The 13,678-nt window shown below is 45.1% G+C and overlaps 1 protein-coding gene across 6 annotated transcripts in view; it reads right to left on the bottom strand.

The window, feature by feature from the left end:
• The window catches only part of VRK1 (VRK serine/threonine kinase 1), a 104,729-nt gene that overhangs the window by 19,512 nt on the left and 71,539 nt on the right, over positions 1-13,678 (bottom strand). For 4 of the 6 annotated variants that reach the window (XM_081101498.1, XM_081101501.1, XM_081101502.1 and 1 more), the window contains exons 12-13: positions 10,727-10,817; positions 5,214-5,626 (exon numbers count right to left, since the gene is read on the bottom strand). In XM_081101498.1, the coding sequence (XP_080957624.1) occupies positions 5,595-5,626; positions 10,727-10,817 (123 nt within the window). In that variant the 3' untranslated portion in view covers positions 5,214-5,594. Of the gene's footprint in view, positions 1-5,213; positions 5,627-10,726; positions 10,818-13,678 lie in introns of those variants that run through there. The other 2 variants (XM_081101499.1, XM_081101503.1) reach the window with 1 other exon arrangement.

The raw sequence follows: 13,678 nt of genomic DNA, 5'->3' as shown, positions 1-13,678 counted from the left end.
TATGGAACTTGGCTAAAACGTAGCTTCAATTGGCTATTAAAATTTAAGAGCCAACTAAGATAGCTAATTACGAAAAAAAGCGCCAGCGATAATGCTAACAGAATTAGTAATAGCAAATGACAGTCTGTCTCGCCTTACTCCCACGGGAGCGCCTCGCGGAGGAGAAGCCAACCAGACACTTGCGCGGGCCTAACTGCACTGCGGTCCGCGCGGATCTGGCCAGGAGGGCGACGGAGGAGTGTCAGGCTCGGAACAAAGCAACTGCCCCTCTCCCCCTACCTGCTGCGGCGGATCGGATCCCGGGGGCTGTGTCTTCATGCAGTTAGTTATTCCTGCACAAGGAACACTCCTGGAGAGCCTAGCGGGGACGGGCGGGAGGAGGGAGGCACAGACCTTCCCCGGTCCTGTGCACAGAAGTAGATGCTCCTTAGGCAGGCGGCCTGAGGACCAGTGACGCCTGCGGGAAAGCTGAGGTGGAGGGGCCGCTCCACTCGGGGCCTCAGCACGGACGCCCTCCTTGCCCCGCGCCGTGCGGTGGCCAGGCAGCGGAGGCACTGGAGTCTTTAACATCCCCTCGTCAAGTGCTCCCTGCTGCGCCTGTAAATGTCAGTCCGGTTCTTGCACGGCTGCGCGCACAGATTAGAAACAGCAGGAGAGCGGGGAGTGCGGCGACAACACCAGGAAGGACACTTGTCTTCGTGGCACTGCTCAAGTGGTTCTTGGAATGCGGGGCCCCGCTGTTTTCTAATATTTACACACAACTGGAGTCGAGAGCGGCAAATGCAGTCTCCAGGCAGCGCTTCTTTTGTTAGGGACTCTTCATTCAAATGGGGAGAGCAACAGGAACACCGGGAAAAAACACCATTTTTTCAGTTTCCTATTTCCCCCCAATTTTGCTGCTAAAAGACCAACCGGGTATTAGGGTGGCTGCTCGCTTAGCTTGACCCCCCTGGACACATTTCTGGGTGCAGCTCACAGCGAGCTGGGAGCAGCAGGGGCCTGGGATCCCTGGCGCCTCGCCCTGGGCTCTCCTGGCTGTGGCTTCTCTGATCCCACAGGACAGGGCCCGGGAAACCACGTGATGGAACTGTGGCCACCTCTGCCTCCTGAGCACTTGGCATGACATATCAAAGGCTTACCCGCAACTGCAGCACCTCGAACAGACAACTTCTGCCAAAAACCTGGTTAGAAACTTTAAAAGGGGGGTGAGACCACTGGGACTATATGCGTATCTTTCAAAATGTCTGCATGATCCTTCTTTAAATTACAAATAGTGGGATAAATGACATATTTTTATCCTAAGCCTTTACATATCCGCCAAGGCTGTTGGACTAGAGCCCCATGGGGCTGCGGGAGGAGGGCTGTTGGGAGGGAGCAGGTCCTACCTCTGCAGGTGCTGCCCAGGAAGGACACACAGTCCTTCTCCAGGGGTGACTGGTGCATGAGCACCAATGTGTTCGGGGGAGTTCATCACATAAAGAAGGCAGAGCTTTTATTTGGGGCGAGCAGTGGGGAGGAGAGGGGAACCAAAATGCCCCAAACACAACGATCCTTTCTTAAGGGTCTGGAACATGCATTTCTCCATCCAGGAAAGTTCAAGTGACCGGCCCTCTCCCCTCTGCTCACCACGCTGTGTGCAGGGCTTCACAAGCGAGGGCACAGAGCAGCCTGTGCACTGAAGGAAAACACAAAACCCACAAAACTTCACCCACGCAGCCGCCTGAACTGTGAAATGTAAGTCGGCGTGAAGCAGGACTCAAAACAGCACAGCCACAGGACCAGAGTTTGACTTTTTACTTTTGACGAGATTATGTGTAAACTTTTCTTTCATTTTGATCTATTTAATGCACATTGGGCAATAAATAAGAATTAGTAAGTTAAATGGCATTAATAAATCAGTGTGGTGGCATAAGAACAGACAGATCAATGAAACAGAACACTCAGTCCAGAAACAGACCCCGGAGTAAGAACGTAATATGTAACACAGCAGACATCCCAAACCAGGGCGGGAAAGAGAATCTATTTAACAAATGAACTGAAACCACTGGTTAGCTATTTGGAAAAAAAATCCGTTGTGAGTCTTACCTCATGGCATACACACACCAAGGTAAATTTCACACGGATTAAAAATTTGGAAGTACTAAAACAAAAAACCTAGAAAAAGTTATGGTACATATTTCTGATTCCAAGATGGGAAAATTTTAAAACAGTGGCAGAATTTATCATGAAAAAGATCAATAGATTAAGCCATAAAAATCAAGCTTCATAAGAAAATATAATAAAAAAATAACACAGAAAAAGTTAGCAACGAACATGACAAAGGGTTAAGATGATTACTATACAAAGAGTACAGCCAGTCCAAAGAGAGAAGAGAATGAGCAGATTACACATAAGAGCTGCTCAGGTTTACCCGCCATTAAGAGAATTTGTTACCGAATTATGAAAACTAGTACTGCTCCGGAGACAGGAACGTGAGGAGCATGCTGCTGTACCGAGCACGTAAAGGTCCGGGGACAGATTTTACAAGGCAATTGGATAACAGGCATCAGCAACCTTCTTCCATTCTTCTAGTCTTTGGCAAAGCGGTTCCCTTCAGAAAATCTAAAGAAATACTTGTACATGTGGGTAAAGGTTTCCGCCCACTTTTATTAAAGAGTATTGCTTATACTATTCCATACTGAAAACAACTTAAATGTCCAATATTAGGGAAATGGCCATGAATCCATAAGAAAAAAAATTACACTTACTATACTTATCTGTAATAACACAGAAAATATTAAAATTCGCTTTAAAAAGCAGAATATAAAGCTGTCTATCAAGTTTGGTAATTATTTCAAGATAAAAGTGCCTGAACAGACTAACAGCCGTGGGCAAACTACGGCCCGCGAGCCGGATCCGGCCTGTTTGAAATGAATAAAACTAAAAAAAAAAAAAAAGACCGTACCCTTTTATGTAATGATGTTTACTTTGAATTTATATTAGTTCACACAAACACTCCATCCATGCTTTTGTTCCGGCCCTCCGGTCCAGTTTAAGAACCCATTGTGGCCCTCGAATCAAAAAGTTTGCCCACCCCTGGACTAGAAGAAACTCACGTCCGCAGTGGTTGTCGAGGGTGGTACGGTCGTGGCATGGCCCATTTGTCTTTGCACAGTTTCTTTCTGTATGTTCTCAATTTCCTACAATGACCATGTGTTATTAATACTTCTTGATAACCAGACAAATAAAGGCCACTAAAAATAGAAGCTGAAAGGATAACCAAGCGTACAGTCTCAACTGTATATACAGACACACACCAAATGCACTAATTTACTTCTATTTCCGCCACTGCTGTATCACTGGGGCTCAGGTCTCTACAGGCAGTGAACCTAGTAACTCAGAGGAAGCCGCGGGCTGGTCTGTCTCAGAGGTGACCCCTGAGAGCACCGGACGCTCCCTTCCTGCAGGGCCCGGCAGCTGCACCCGCTGCCTGGCTGCTGCCGGGCCCCGGGGCGCACGGCTCCAGTGGGTGAAGGCCAGGAGCGGCACAGGTGTTGGTCCTCCACGGACCTGAGAGAACGGCCAAGCAGGCGACAAAATGTGCGAGGAGCACACGTCAGATATGGAAGCCCAACTGTGACGGGGGAACAAAGAATGGCGAGCCCCACTGAATGCGGGGACTGGAAAGAAAACAGAAACAACGCCAGACGCACAGAGTTAGCGCAGAACTGGAAAAGGCAAAAAACACGAAAGCATAACTCTGATGGCAGGGACATTATTCACCCTTTTTTAATTTTTTTTTAACACAGGTGGTAAGAAAAACCAGCCCAAGGCGGGGAAAGAAACCCAGCAGCAGAATCAGGCTGGCTACTATGGCTACTAGCTCTCCATTTCTGCAGTCCTGCCAACAGAGGAACATTCGAGAAAATGCCAGCACTTGTAAAAACAATATGTGAGGAAATATTTGTTTTCTTAATATTTAACCAACAGGTTTTGCTATGTTTTTGTGTTTTGAAAAACAAAAAAGGCTAAGGCATATACACAAAAACACACCACACACAGTTGATCCTATTTTAGGCGTCAATGTGTTTGAAACAGAACTTGAGAGTTGATTTAAGTGTTACAAATAAACTTGGGACCATAGCACTGGCGAGGACTAAATCCAACATTCTCCAGAAAGCAGAAGTCTCTGCCCAGAGCCGAGTTCCCTCTTCTGGAAAGACACAGGGCCCTACAACTTCGCGAGGCTTTTGAGACTAACCTCATAGGAAAGTCTGCCGTCTGTTCCACACTCGTCAGTGTCTGACCACGTCAGGGGCACCTGCTTCAGAGGCACCTGCTGCAGGGACAGCGGAGTGTCCGCATCAGAGAGTGCAAGTTCCTGTCTTTGGGTTGGTCCAGAGCTGCTCACACTTGGTACAACCTGGACCATTTTTAGCTGAAGACATCCCACCCGCACTTAATATTCTCTTCCGATCAAGGCCCTTTTAAAAAACTAAAGTCCCTAAATGAGGCTTGTCCTAAGCAGTACAGAGAATCACCAGTTTAACATGCTACTCAGATTTTGAATATGTATTAGAAATAAATGCTTAAAGACTTAAATAAAAGTGTGTCTCTACACCATCTGAAAACCCTGGACATGACACAGCTGGTAAAGGTGTGCCAACATTTAGCGACGCCAATCCAGCCCCAGGTTCTCTAACAAAGCAAATCTTGAAACTGTTCATAAACGTTTAAATTCCAAGTGTTGGTTTCCAGGGCAACTACAAAAAGTCCACATCTTAAAATTTCTAATCACCAAAACTCTCAACTGCTTGCTTTACTGTACAAATATGATATGCTACAAAAAATGAAACTTTTAAGAAAAATAATCTGTGAATGAACAATTAGACATAGAGATAGACCCATTAAACAGACAGACAGACACAGACAGACAGAAAGCTATAGAGATTTATTTCACAGTATTTCCTTATGGAAGTGTCTATATATAAACTCTGTGACCGTGCCATCACTTGGCAATTACCCCATCTTCTTCCCACAGAGCCTGCCCACTTACATAATTCTTACATAACCTCGCTTTCAAGCATGTGTATTCGACCAGCCCCACGTGCTCATTACCCACCTTTTCTTTCACTTCCTTCCCCTTCTCTGTATCTCCTGCCTCATACAGCGGGTGCTTACATGCTTGTGGGACTGAACAAAATCAATAAAAACCAAACATGGCCACAGCAAACTGAACTTGTATCAAGCAAAAAGACCCCTTTATTTGAAGTTTCGCATTTCCTTAAGAGGAAGGACTCGGCCAAACATTTGACCCTCTGGGAAATACACACAACTGGAAAGTGCACCTCACAGCAGTTCTTCCAAGTACCCAGACCTTTCCCACAGCCGGGCAGCTTAAAGAGTACATGCAACCTAAACATTCTGAAATTTTATAAGTTAGCCTTTAATAAACTGTACAAAGCATTTATTCCAATAGAAAATTTGTTTTTCAAAGACATAGGTATTTCCCTGTTACCCCCACCCACAAGACCCACATGAAAACACGCAAAACAGAAAATGAAGAAAAAGCCGAATGACAGGAAGAAAAGAAAAACTGGCTCACAGCATGTGGTTTACTTCTGGACTCTCTTTCTCGTTTTTGAACCTTGAAGAGAAAACAAAGACATTTCAAGCAGTAATCATTAACTTACAAAAGCAAAAGAACAGAAATGTAAGTATTTCCACACATTGTTACTAATATTTTAAATTTTATTAACCATGCTGATTGGTGGAGATGAAATTCATACACAAAAGTGTAACTGTTAATGCCCCGAAAATGGCAAAAATATGCTAACAAAGTCTCTCTCCAAGTTCCATCGGCTCTCCCACTGGCAAACAGCGATTTCCTGGAGTGCGTCTCCCAAAGTGTACGTGCAGCAGGAACATTAAGCTCACATACGGCAGAGAAGAACGTAAGGACTGTCTCCGTGGGCGCTGACGGGTTAGGCACACTAAGGGAAGCAGGAAGGCTTATTCTAAAGGTGTTGCCTTTGACACCTGCCACCGGTGCTCTCAGGCAGGCGAGCCCAGACTCCTCAACAGCTTTCCACCAGGAATGACACAGGGGCCACTGAGCAGCCTCGAGGAAAGCATCACACCTGACACTGGGCTAAGGGACTTCTGACAGCTTCGCCCCGACCTCCTGGTGGCATAAACCAGCAATTCTTTATCGAGGGCAGGGAGTGCTGTTCCCCAAGGACTTTGTTCCCAGCCACCCCACGCCACCCCGACGCGAGCACGGCAGTCAGAGGGACGTGGCTAAGGCTGATCTCGATGCCTAGGACGCCTAATGTTGCGCTCTGCCAGGAAGCAGCAATGGCCCGTGAGGGCAGCGGGTGGCTCACCATCAATCAATGCCCGCAACGAGCAACGAAGAGATCAATACTTCCTTTCTGACATGGACAAACACTGTGAACCTAGGACAAAGTGTCTATCACACATGTCTAATAATGAATAGTGCCTAAAGGTTTTCTGATTACAGATTTATTTAGTCCCTTAACTGGAAGATCAGCAATTTAAAAATCAGTGGGTTTTTTTTTTTATTTTTCCAAATTCTAGTTTCTAGTCAATTGCCATACACTAAATCAGCGACTTCCAACTGGTGGGCCGCAAGAATTTTTAAAACATGTAGCACCTGACTAGTTAGGGGCATTGACTTTTCCCTTAGATCAGTGGTTCTCAGCCTTCTGGCCCTGTAAATACAGTTCCTCATGTTGTGACCCAACCATAAAATTATTTTCGTTGCTACTTCATAACTGTAATGTTGCTACTGTTATGAATCGTCATGTAAATATCTGATATTCAGGATGGTCTTAGGCGACCCCAATGAAAGGGTCGTTCAACCACCAAAGGGGTCGCAACCCACAGGTTGAATACCGCTGCCTCAGAATGTCAAATAAAAAAAAGGACAACAGCCAACCCCACAATAGCCATCCGGTGTGAATAAATCAAAATTATACCTATTTCTTGGTCAGATCATCAAAAATGTATTTTCTGGTGTGCTGCTGAACTTCAGTAATCAGTTTATGTGTGCTGTGAGATGAAAAAGGTGGAAAATTGCTACACTAAATTAAAGCAAATTTCAAAGGGATATGAATATCTTTTTTTTTTTCCTGCCACTCAAATACATAGCCTGTAACTATGGTTAGTTTAAACTGAGTTTTTTCTTCAATGATTGTGATATAGCCTTCTTTTAAAAGTATCCTGTGATAGATTTTTAGGTTTATAGTTTGAGAATTTCAAAATTAATTTGGCGTAGAAAACCGAGAGTGCTGTGACTCTGGGACTGGTGAAACGGGCAATCCCAAGATCCAGGCCAGAGTCAGCACTGGGCACAGCAGCCTGTCCATGCCCTGAATGCAGCCACACACTAAGCACGCCGAAGCTCACACAATTACAGCCGTGTTCCAGCAGCACTGTCCCACTACCGTCCTAGTGTGACAGGTCACTCTTAAACACCATTGCTGCTCACACTCTTCCATCTAGATTTAAAGTTCAATGCCACCACCACCTGGAATTTACTATATAATCAGTATATGCAACTTAGATACTTTGCTGCACGTATCAATTCCATAGTTTCCTAATAATCAATTCTGATTGCTGCAGAGAAAAGTCAATTTCTCATCTCTTTTAAAAAATATACTCATTTTCATAATACACTACTAGTGGTAAAGTTCTAATCACAAAACAAGTATGTGTGAGATTTAATATTTGAAAAATAAAATATACAAGTTTGAGATACCCTCCTATGATTTTAATAATGAAGGAAAAAACAAGTGGGAAATGTCCATGTATGTAGGGTGCCCTTAAAAATACCTCTTGTACTAGAATATAGATATTCAAGAGGTAAATAAAAACCATTTCATCAAAGAATCCTCAAGAATGATCCAAAATGCAAGGCACTTCAAACCTAAAACTAAAAAGCACCCACAAGACTTCTGTGTACTGACCATTCTATGAACAGTAGGGACAAAGGACACTAGCCATAAATATCATGGTCACATTAACTAATTTTTAGTCCAATTCTGAAATCCTGGCATGGTTTTGAAATGCCAGAATACACATGGTTTTTATAAGGCTTATCATTTTGTGCAGGAAAGAAATTACCTGCAGCAAATAACCAAATTTTCTCAATTGGTAAAAATTATGCCTTGCATAAAAATAAAAGGATTAGGGCCTCTGTTCTTCTTGAAAATCGCCCGTCACCCCCTCTCCGTCTTTGAGAAAACCCACACAATACACACTTTGAAAGCTTTCAGAATGTGTTCGTACACAATAGACCCCCAACTAGTCTAAATGAGTTTAGGTGTATCAAGAAAATTATACACGTTTTAAAATGGTCTAAATAGATATTAAAGGAAAGCTGCTCCCATTTTGCTAGGCACAGCATTCTGAAAGATCACACAGTGAGAAAAATCTCTCACCATATTGTAAACCATAAATTGTGTTTGAAAATAAAATTGTTAATGAAGAAACTGACATTTCTAAAGCTGCTGTTGGAGGTAACCATTCTTCAAACACATTTATGACACAAAATCTTAAAGCTCTAAAACAGTATTCAGTGAATTGGATTACTTTTTTCTTTAAATCAAATGTAATAATGTGCCTTCTTCAAGTTTCTTTAAACTGATGAATACAACTATATATACATTTTCCTGTGCCCTTAGTTTGTGTGTGTGTGTGTGGGGGGGGGGGGTTGGTTTTTTGTTTTTTGGGGTTTTTTTTTTGGCTAGAAGCAGTAATATTTCACCATCACAGGTGATAAAAAACATTTTTGAATATTTAGATTATAAAATACCTTAACAAGCCTTTTACTTTAGGGAGAAAATGAATTACAATGGGGAAGTAGACAGCATTTAAGTAAAGCAATTCCAAGTTTATGTGAATAAGGCAGAATCTGATTATTCTTTATCTGCTTTTTTATACCAAAAAGATAGCTGGATTGCTCTCCTTAAATTAGCAATGGGATTTACTCTCTTCTTTTGTCATTATTAAATAAAACAAAAAAAAACTAATATATTTTCTCACAGTAAAAAGTATCAGTATAAGGACCTCTGATTAAAAGTTTTAGGTATAAAAAACTCATTTATAATTATACCCCAATTTAAAATCATTTAGGTTTCGAAACAAACCCCTCTGATGCCCAGCCAGCAGAGCCCAGGTAACGATGACGCCAGGCAGTGGAGAGGCCCGAGTCCCAGACATGTCTAAATGGGTGTCAACCTTCCTAACACTGCAGGACGTCTCCTAAACGAAAACCGCCAGGTTTAGAACCTAGGGGGGTTTTAAAGTAAGACTCTTGCTCTATCTTTATAAACGCTGTTTAATTTTACTCCCACTCACTGCCGGCTGCTGCTCGCCTCTGGCTGAGACAGGCCTGGCTGTACTGCTCCTCAGGGCTCCTCACTTCCTAACAACATGAACACGGCGGGAGGAGGGAACCATGGAGAGCGGAGGCGGCAGCAGAGGGGAGACGGGCTATTCAGACCTGGGGACCCAGAGCGAAGGGACACTCACTCTCCAGACACCCCCATGTTCTCGAGTAAATCCAGGTGGACCGTAGGATGCTCTACCCAGAACACACGGTGAAGAAGAGGTGGATGGAAGGGGCAGAGATGGCCCTCCTGGCAAGGCAAATGGCTGCCTCCGCAGCACACCCTGGGCCAGGGCAGAGGGGAGGTGCAGCACGCCCCGGACCTGGCCCAACAGAGCCTCGCGCCTCAGTGAGACGTGACCTAAAATAAGCCTTCCCATTGGAAACCAAGGGCAACGCAATACCAGCCCAAGGGCCAGAAGAGCAAGGGCGCGTAGCCAGCGTGGAGTCAAAGGAACCTGGGACATGTTTCCCTTCCCTGGTCACCCCGGGCCTGCCTGCCCCTCAGAGGAAGCCCACCGCCCAGCCTGTGGCCTCGCTCAGGTTAGCTCTGGACCGGCTCCGCCGGCAGCACAGCCTGTGAGACACCCGGTGACCTTACACCCTGCTTTTTGGAAAATGACGATGCAAGGCTTTAATCCTTGCACCCGAAGTGTAGAGAGAGAAAGGCTGGCACTTTGTGGGAATGACCAGGCAAGCAGAGCGGGGCAGCTGAGGGAAGTGCAGGAACTAAGGACTGACCCCTGGTGTTGGACATGCGCTCCTCTCCATCCCACGCGTGGGAATGGAGAAAGGCTGAGAATCAGGAGTGCTGGTCTCTAAGGCCACCCCCTTCTCAACGACGCAGTCATTTTTGTTTAATCCTCACCTGAGGAGATGTTTGATTTTTTAGAGAGAGGAAGGGAGAGAGAGAAACATCGGTTGTTTGTCTCCCGTTTGTGCCCCCACCGAGTATCAAACCTACAACCTAGGTATGTGCCATGACTGGGAATCGGACCCGCAACCTTTAGGTGTACGGGACGACGCTCCAACCAACAGAGCCATCCGGCCAGGGCGCAACAACTCTGCCACCTGAACGCTCGGGGTCTTGGGCTCCATATCGGAAAAATGAGAGAAGCTCCCGGCGCCAACTTCATGGTCACTGTCAACAGTAATAACACTCTGCACGTACAAAGCCCCTGGGATACACACTGCACAGATGGAAGGCCTTCCCCTACGATATTGTATTATGAAGTCGAAATGTGACGACCTGAACAGCGGAGTCCTATTAGCGGAAGGAAAGGAAACCTCATTTACGCGTGGAGAGAGGTCGCAGCGAGACCGTCCACTTACGCGTCTGCATGGCTTCCTCCGTGTGCGTGTCCGAGCACTCCATGTCTTCCACACCTGCTTCTGTGCTCTTCTCAGCCTCCTTCTTCCGTTTCTGAGATGTGAAAACGTAAAGAGAGAAAGCTGAGGTCTGATGGTCACAGAAGTAAATACTCAAACTCACTGTATATTAGCATACACATGAACCTATGTAGGTGTGCTGTCAAAATACACAAAACACATACCCAGTAGCCCCCTTCTCTGAAGGCTTATGTGCCAAATCCTATACACAGTGCGCTACGTTTCCCCATAAACACACACCTTTCCACTTAAAGGGAGCACCTGACGGCTTCTCCTTGGCACATCCGAATTGCCGGCACCACCGCTCTTGCGTTTTGGGGCCATTAGTAAAATAACTGTGACCTGAGCAAGCACTGTGATACTGCGACAGATGCTCCGACAACCCAGACGGCCACGGGGTGACTAACGGGTGGTGGAAAGTCTGGCCGATGGATGGCTCACGCTTTGGGCAGGATGGCAATAGTTCATGCTACTCAGAGCAGAGGGCAAGTTAAAGCTTAAGAATTGTTGATTTCTGAATTTTCCCATTTAATATTTTCAGGCCATGGCTGACTGCAGGTAACTGAACCGAGGAAAGAGAAATATGGATGGGGGCTACAATACACAAGTGCAAGGTAGTGGGGGCCTAAGGGAAGGGGGGCAAAGACAATGGGATTAGAGAGCCTTCAACTACTCAGTGTGCCTGAAAGGTGGGTCTGTTTGCTGTTACCCGCCTCTAACTTTATGCCTCACATAGTTCATTATGGAAAGCTGCGTTTTAACCCTCAGGACTGGTGATACAGAAACTCTCTTAAAGCCCAGTGTTTTATAAACTTGGCATCACCCCTCTCTGAGGCCAATGATACTTATTCTCCAATTTTACAGTGTGTATCTGTGGGGGTATATTTCCTTCTGGAATGTTTTATTTATTAAGAGTTTAACAGGGCCAAAAACCTTGCTGTAAGGAAGGCTCTTAAAAGTACACAGGTCTGCTAAAATCTCAGAAACAGTTGGTTTTCCCACCATTCTCTCAGGCCTTTCCTATTTTCTACTTATTTTTCCAGTTGAGTGTGACTTAGGAGAGTTAATGCTTATATTCTGTCACCATCCATTCTCCCCAACTGTTCATTCAATTCCTTATTATTATTTTCCAATACTATACTATTTCCTACCTAGTTCATTCCTGTGTAAAGTTTTTAAATCACCTAACATCTCTACATGTAACTATAACTATAGAAGGACCTTAGAGATCATTTAAAACTTTGCATTTTGCATGTAACTTTATCCCATGTAGTCTCAAATTTAAATGTGTTAAAATGCAAATTAAAAGTCAAAGCTTCTCTAGGTTGCCTAAAATAAGTGTGTGTCATGTAGGGAATCATCTGATACTTCGCAAGTTTCACAGATTCACATCGCATCAGAATGTCCTCATTTATATTTCCTAACAATTAACATTAAGTTGAACCTCATCTGAGAACCTTCCTTGCTTCGGGCCATTGTGCGTGTGGCTATAAGAGTGTAATACCTGCTGACAGCACATTGTTCTTCTTCCTAATGGCAACCATGGCTCTGTTCCGAAGAGAGCTGCGCAGGGAGGCCCAGCCCCGCTCAGACCACATTATCTTAACCCTCCAAACGGTCAGAACTGCTATTATCTCTGTGTAACAATTAATCCCACTGTTTCCAACGATGCTTAAGGCGGCTGTGAACGATGAGGACTCAGGGATACCAGGCTCCTAAAGAAAAGGCTCCACAAACACAAACCTGAGGGCTGCACTGAGCTTAGGAAACGTCAGAAGCAGCATCTGCTGAGCAGCTTGGAGGAAGGAGGGACCCCTTCTCAAAGAGAGCTGCCCGAGAGGCTGCGACTTCCTACAACGGATGAGAGAAGGGGCAGTGCCTCCCATCCTCCCTTTCCAAAGTGCTGCTCCGTGACTGCCATCCCAGCCCTGCTGGGCTGAACAGATTGGTTCGATAATTACATACAATAACTGCAGTGGGCAGGTAACCCTCAGCTGGCACGGGCAGCTCCCCTGTGAGGGCTTCCATATGCAAACGGCACTGATGGAGTGCATTAGGTGCCTCCTCCCTCCGGCGCGCAGGCCTGATTAACGCCGGCCAAGACTCCAAGGTTAGCATGTCAGCAGATTCGTGATGCATTAGGCAGGAATAAACACAGACACTTTTGTTCGTCCGGGCCAAAATTAAGGAGGAATATTTCAGTACTATATTGCTTTCCACACAGGAGAAAATGCTTTCTGCAGGTTTAGGAGGGCAGATTTCTACATGCTCATCATACAGGGAGCCATCCAATACATTCTACCCAAGAGCCCAATGCATTCATCTTGTTTCAAGCTTATTTAATAAAAAGGAGCTTCCTTCATCTCCGGGCAGGTAAATGACGCAGGAATGAAAATCAGACAGTATTCAACCGACAAGAGAAACACCTGTGATTTCAGCAGGGGCACCAGGTTAGGCCCTGACTTCCATTCACCCGCCTTCAGCTGGCGTCTCCTGCCCAACTTTCCTGACAATGCATGCCATCTGGATAGGAAGAACCAATGGTCTACAGACTATGATCTATTTTTCTTTTTTTCCAAAAACAAAAACCTTCAAAAACAAAAACAAAAAAATCTTCAAGTTTAATAGTATCTAAGTACGAACTGCCAGTTACAAAAACAGCCACGGGATGTAAAGTGCAGCATGGGGAAGAAAGCCAATGCTATGCCGTGACTCCCAGTACGCACGGGGTCAGATAAAAACTGGATAGGAATTACTTCCTGCCACTGTTGATCAATTCTTGTAGGTGTTACCATAACGGATATCTGCTAGGAACACAGAGAAACATGTACTGAACTTATTACACCTGCCCCTTTCCAAAAGAGATTTGAGTCTGAGAAATAAAAAGAACATATA

Source organism: Myotis nattereri (genome assembly GCF_964212035.1).
Source record: "Myotis nattereri genome assembly, chromosome: 1".
Taxonomy (NCBI): domain Eukaryota; kingdom Metazoa; phylum Chordata; class Mammalia; order Chiroptera; family Vespertilionidae; genus Myotis; species Myotis nattereri.
The sequence above is the reverse complement of the archived record's forward strand: the minus strand, read 5'-3'. Positions and strand labels throughout refer to the sequence as shown.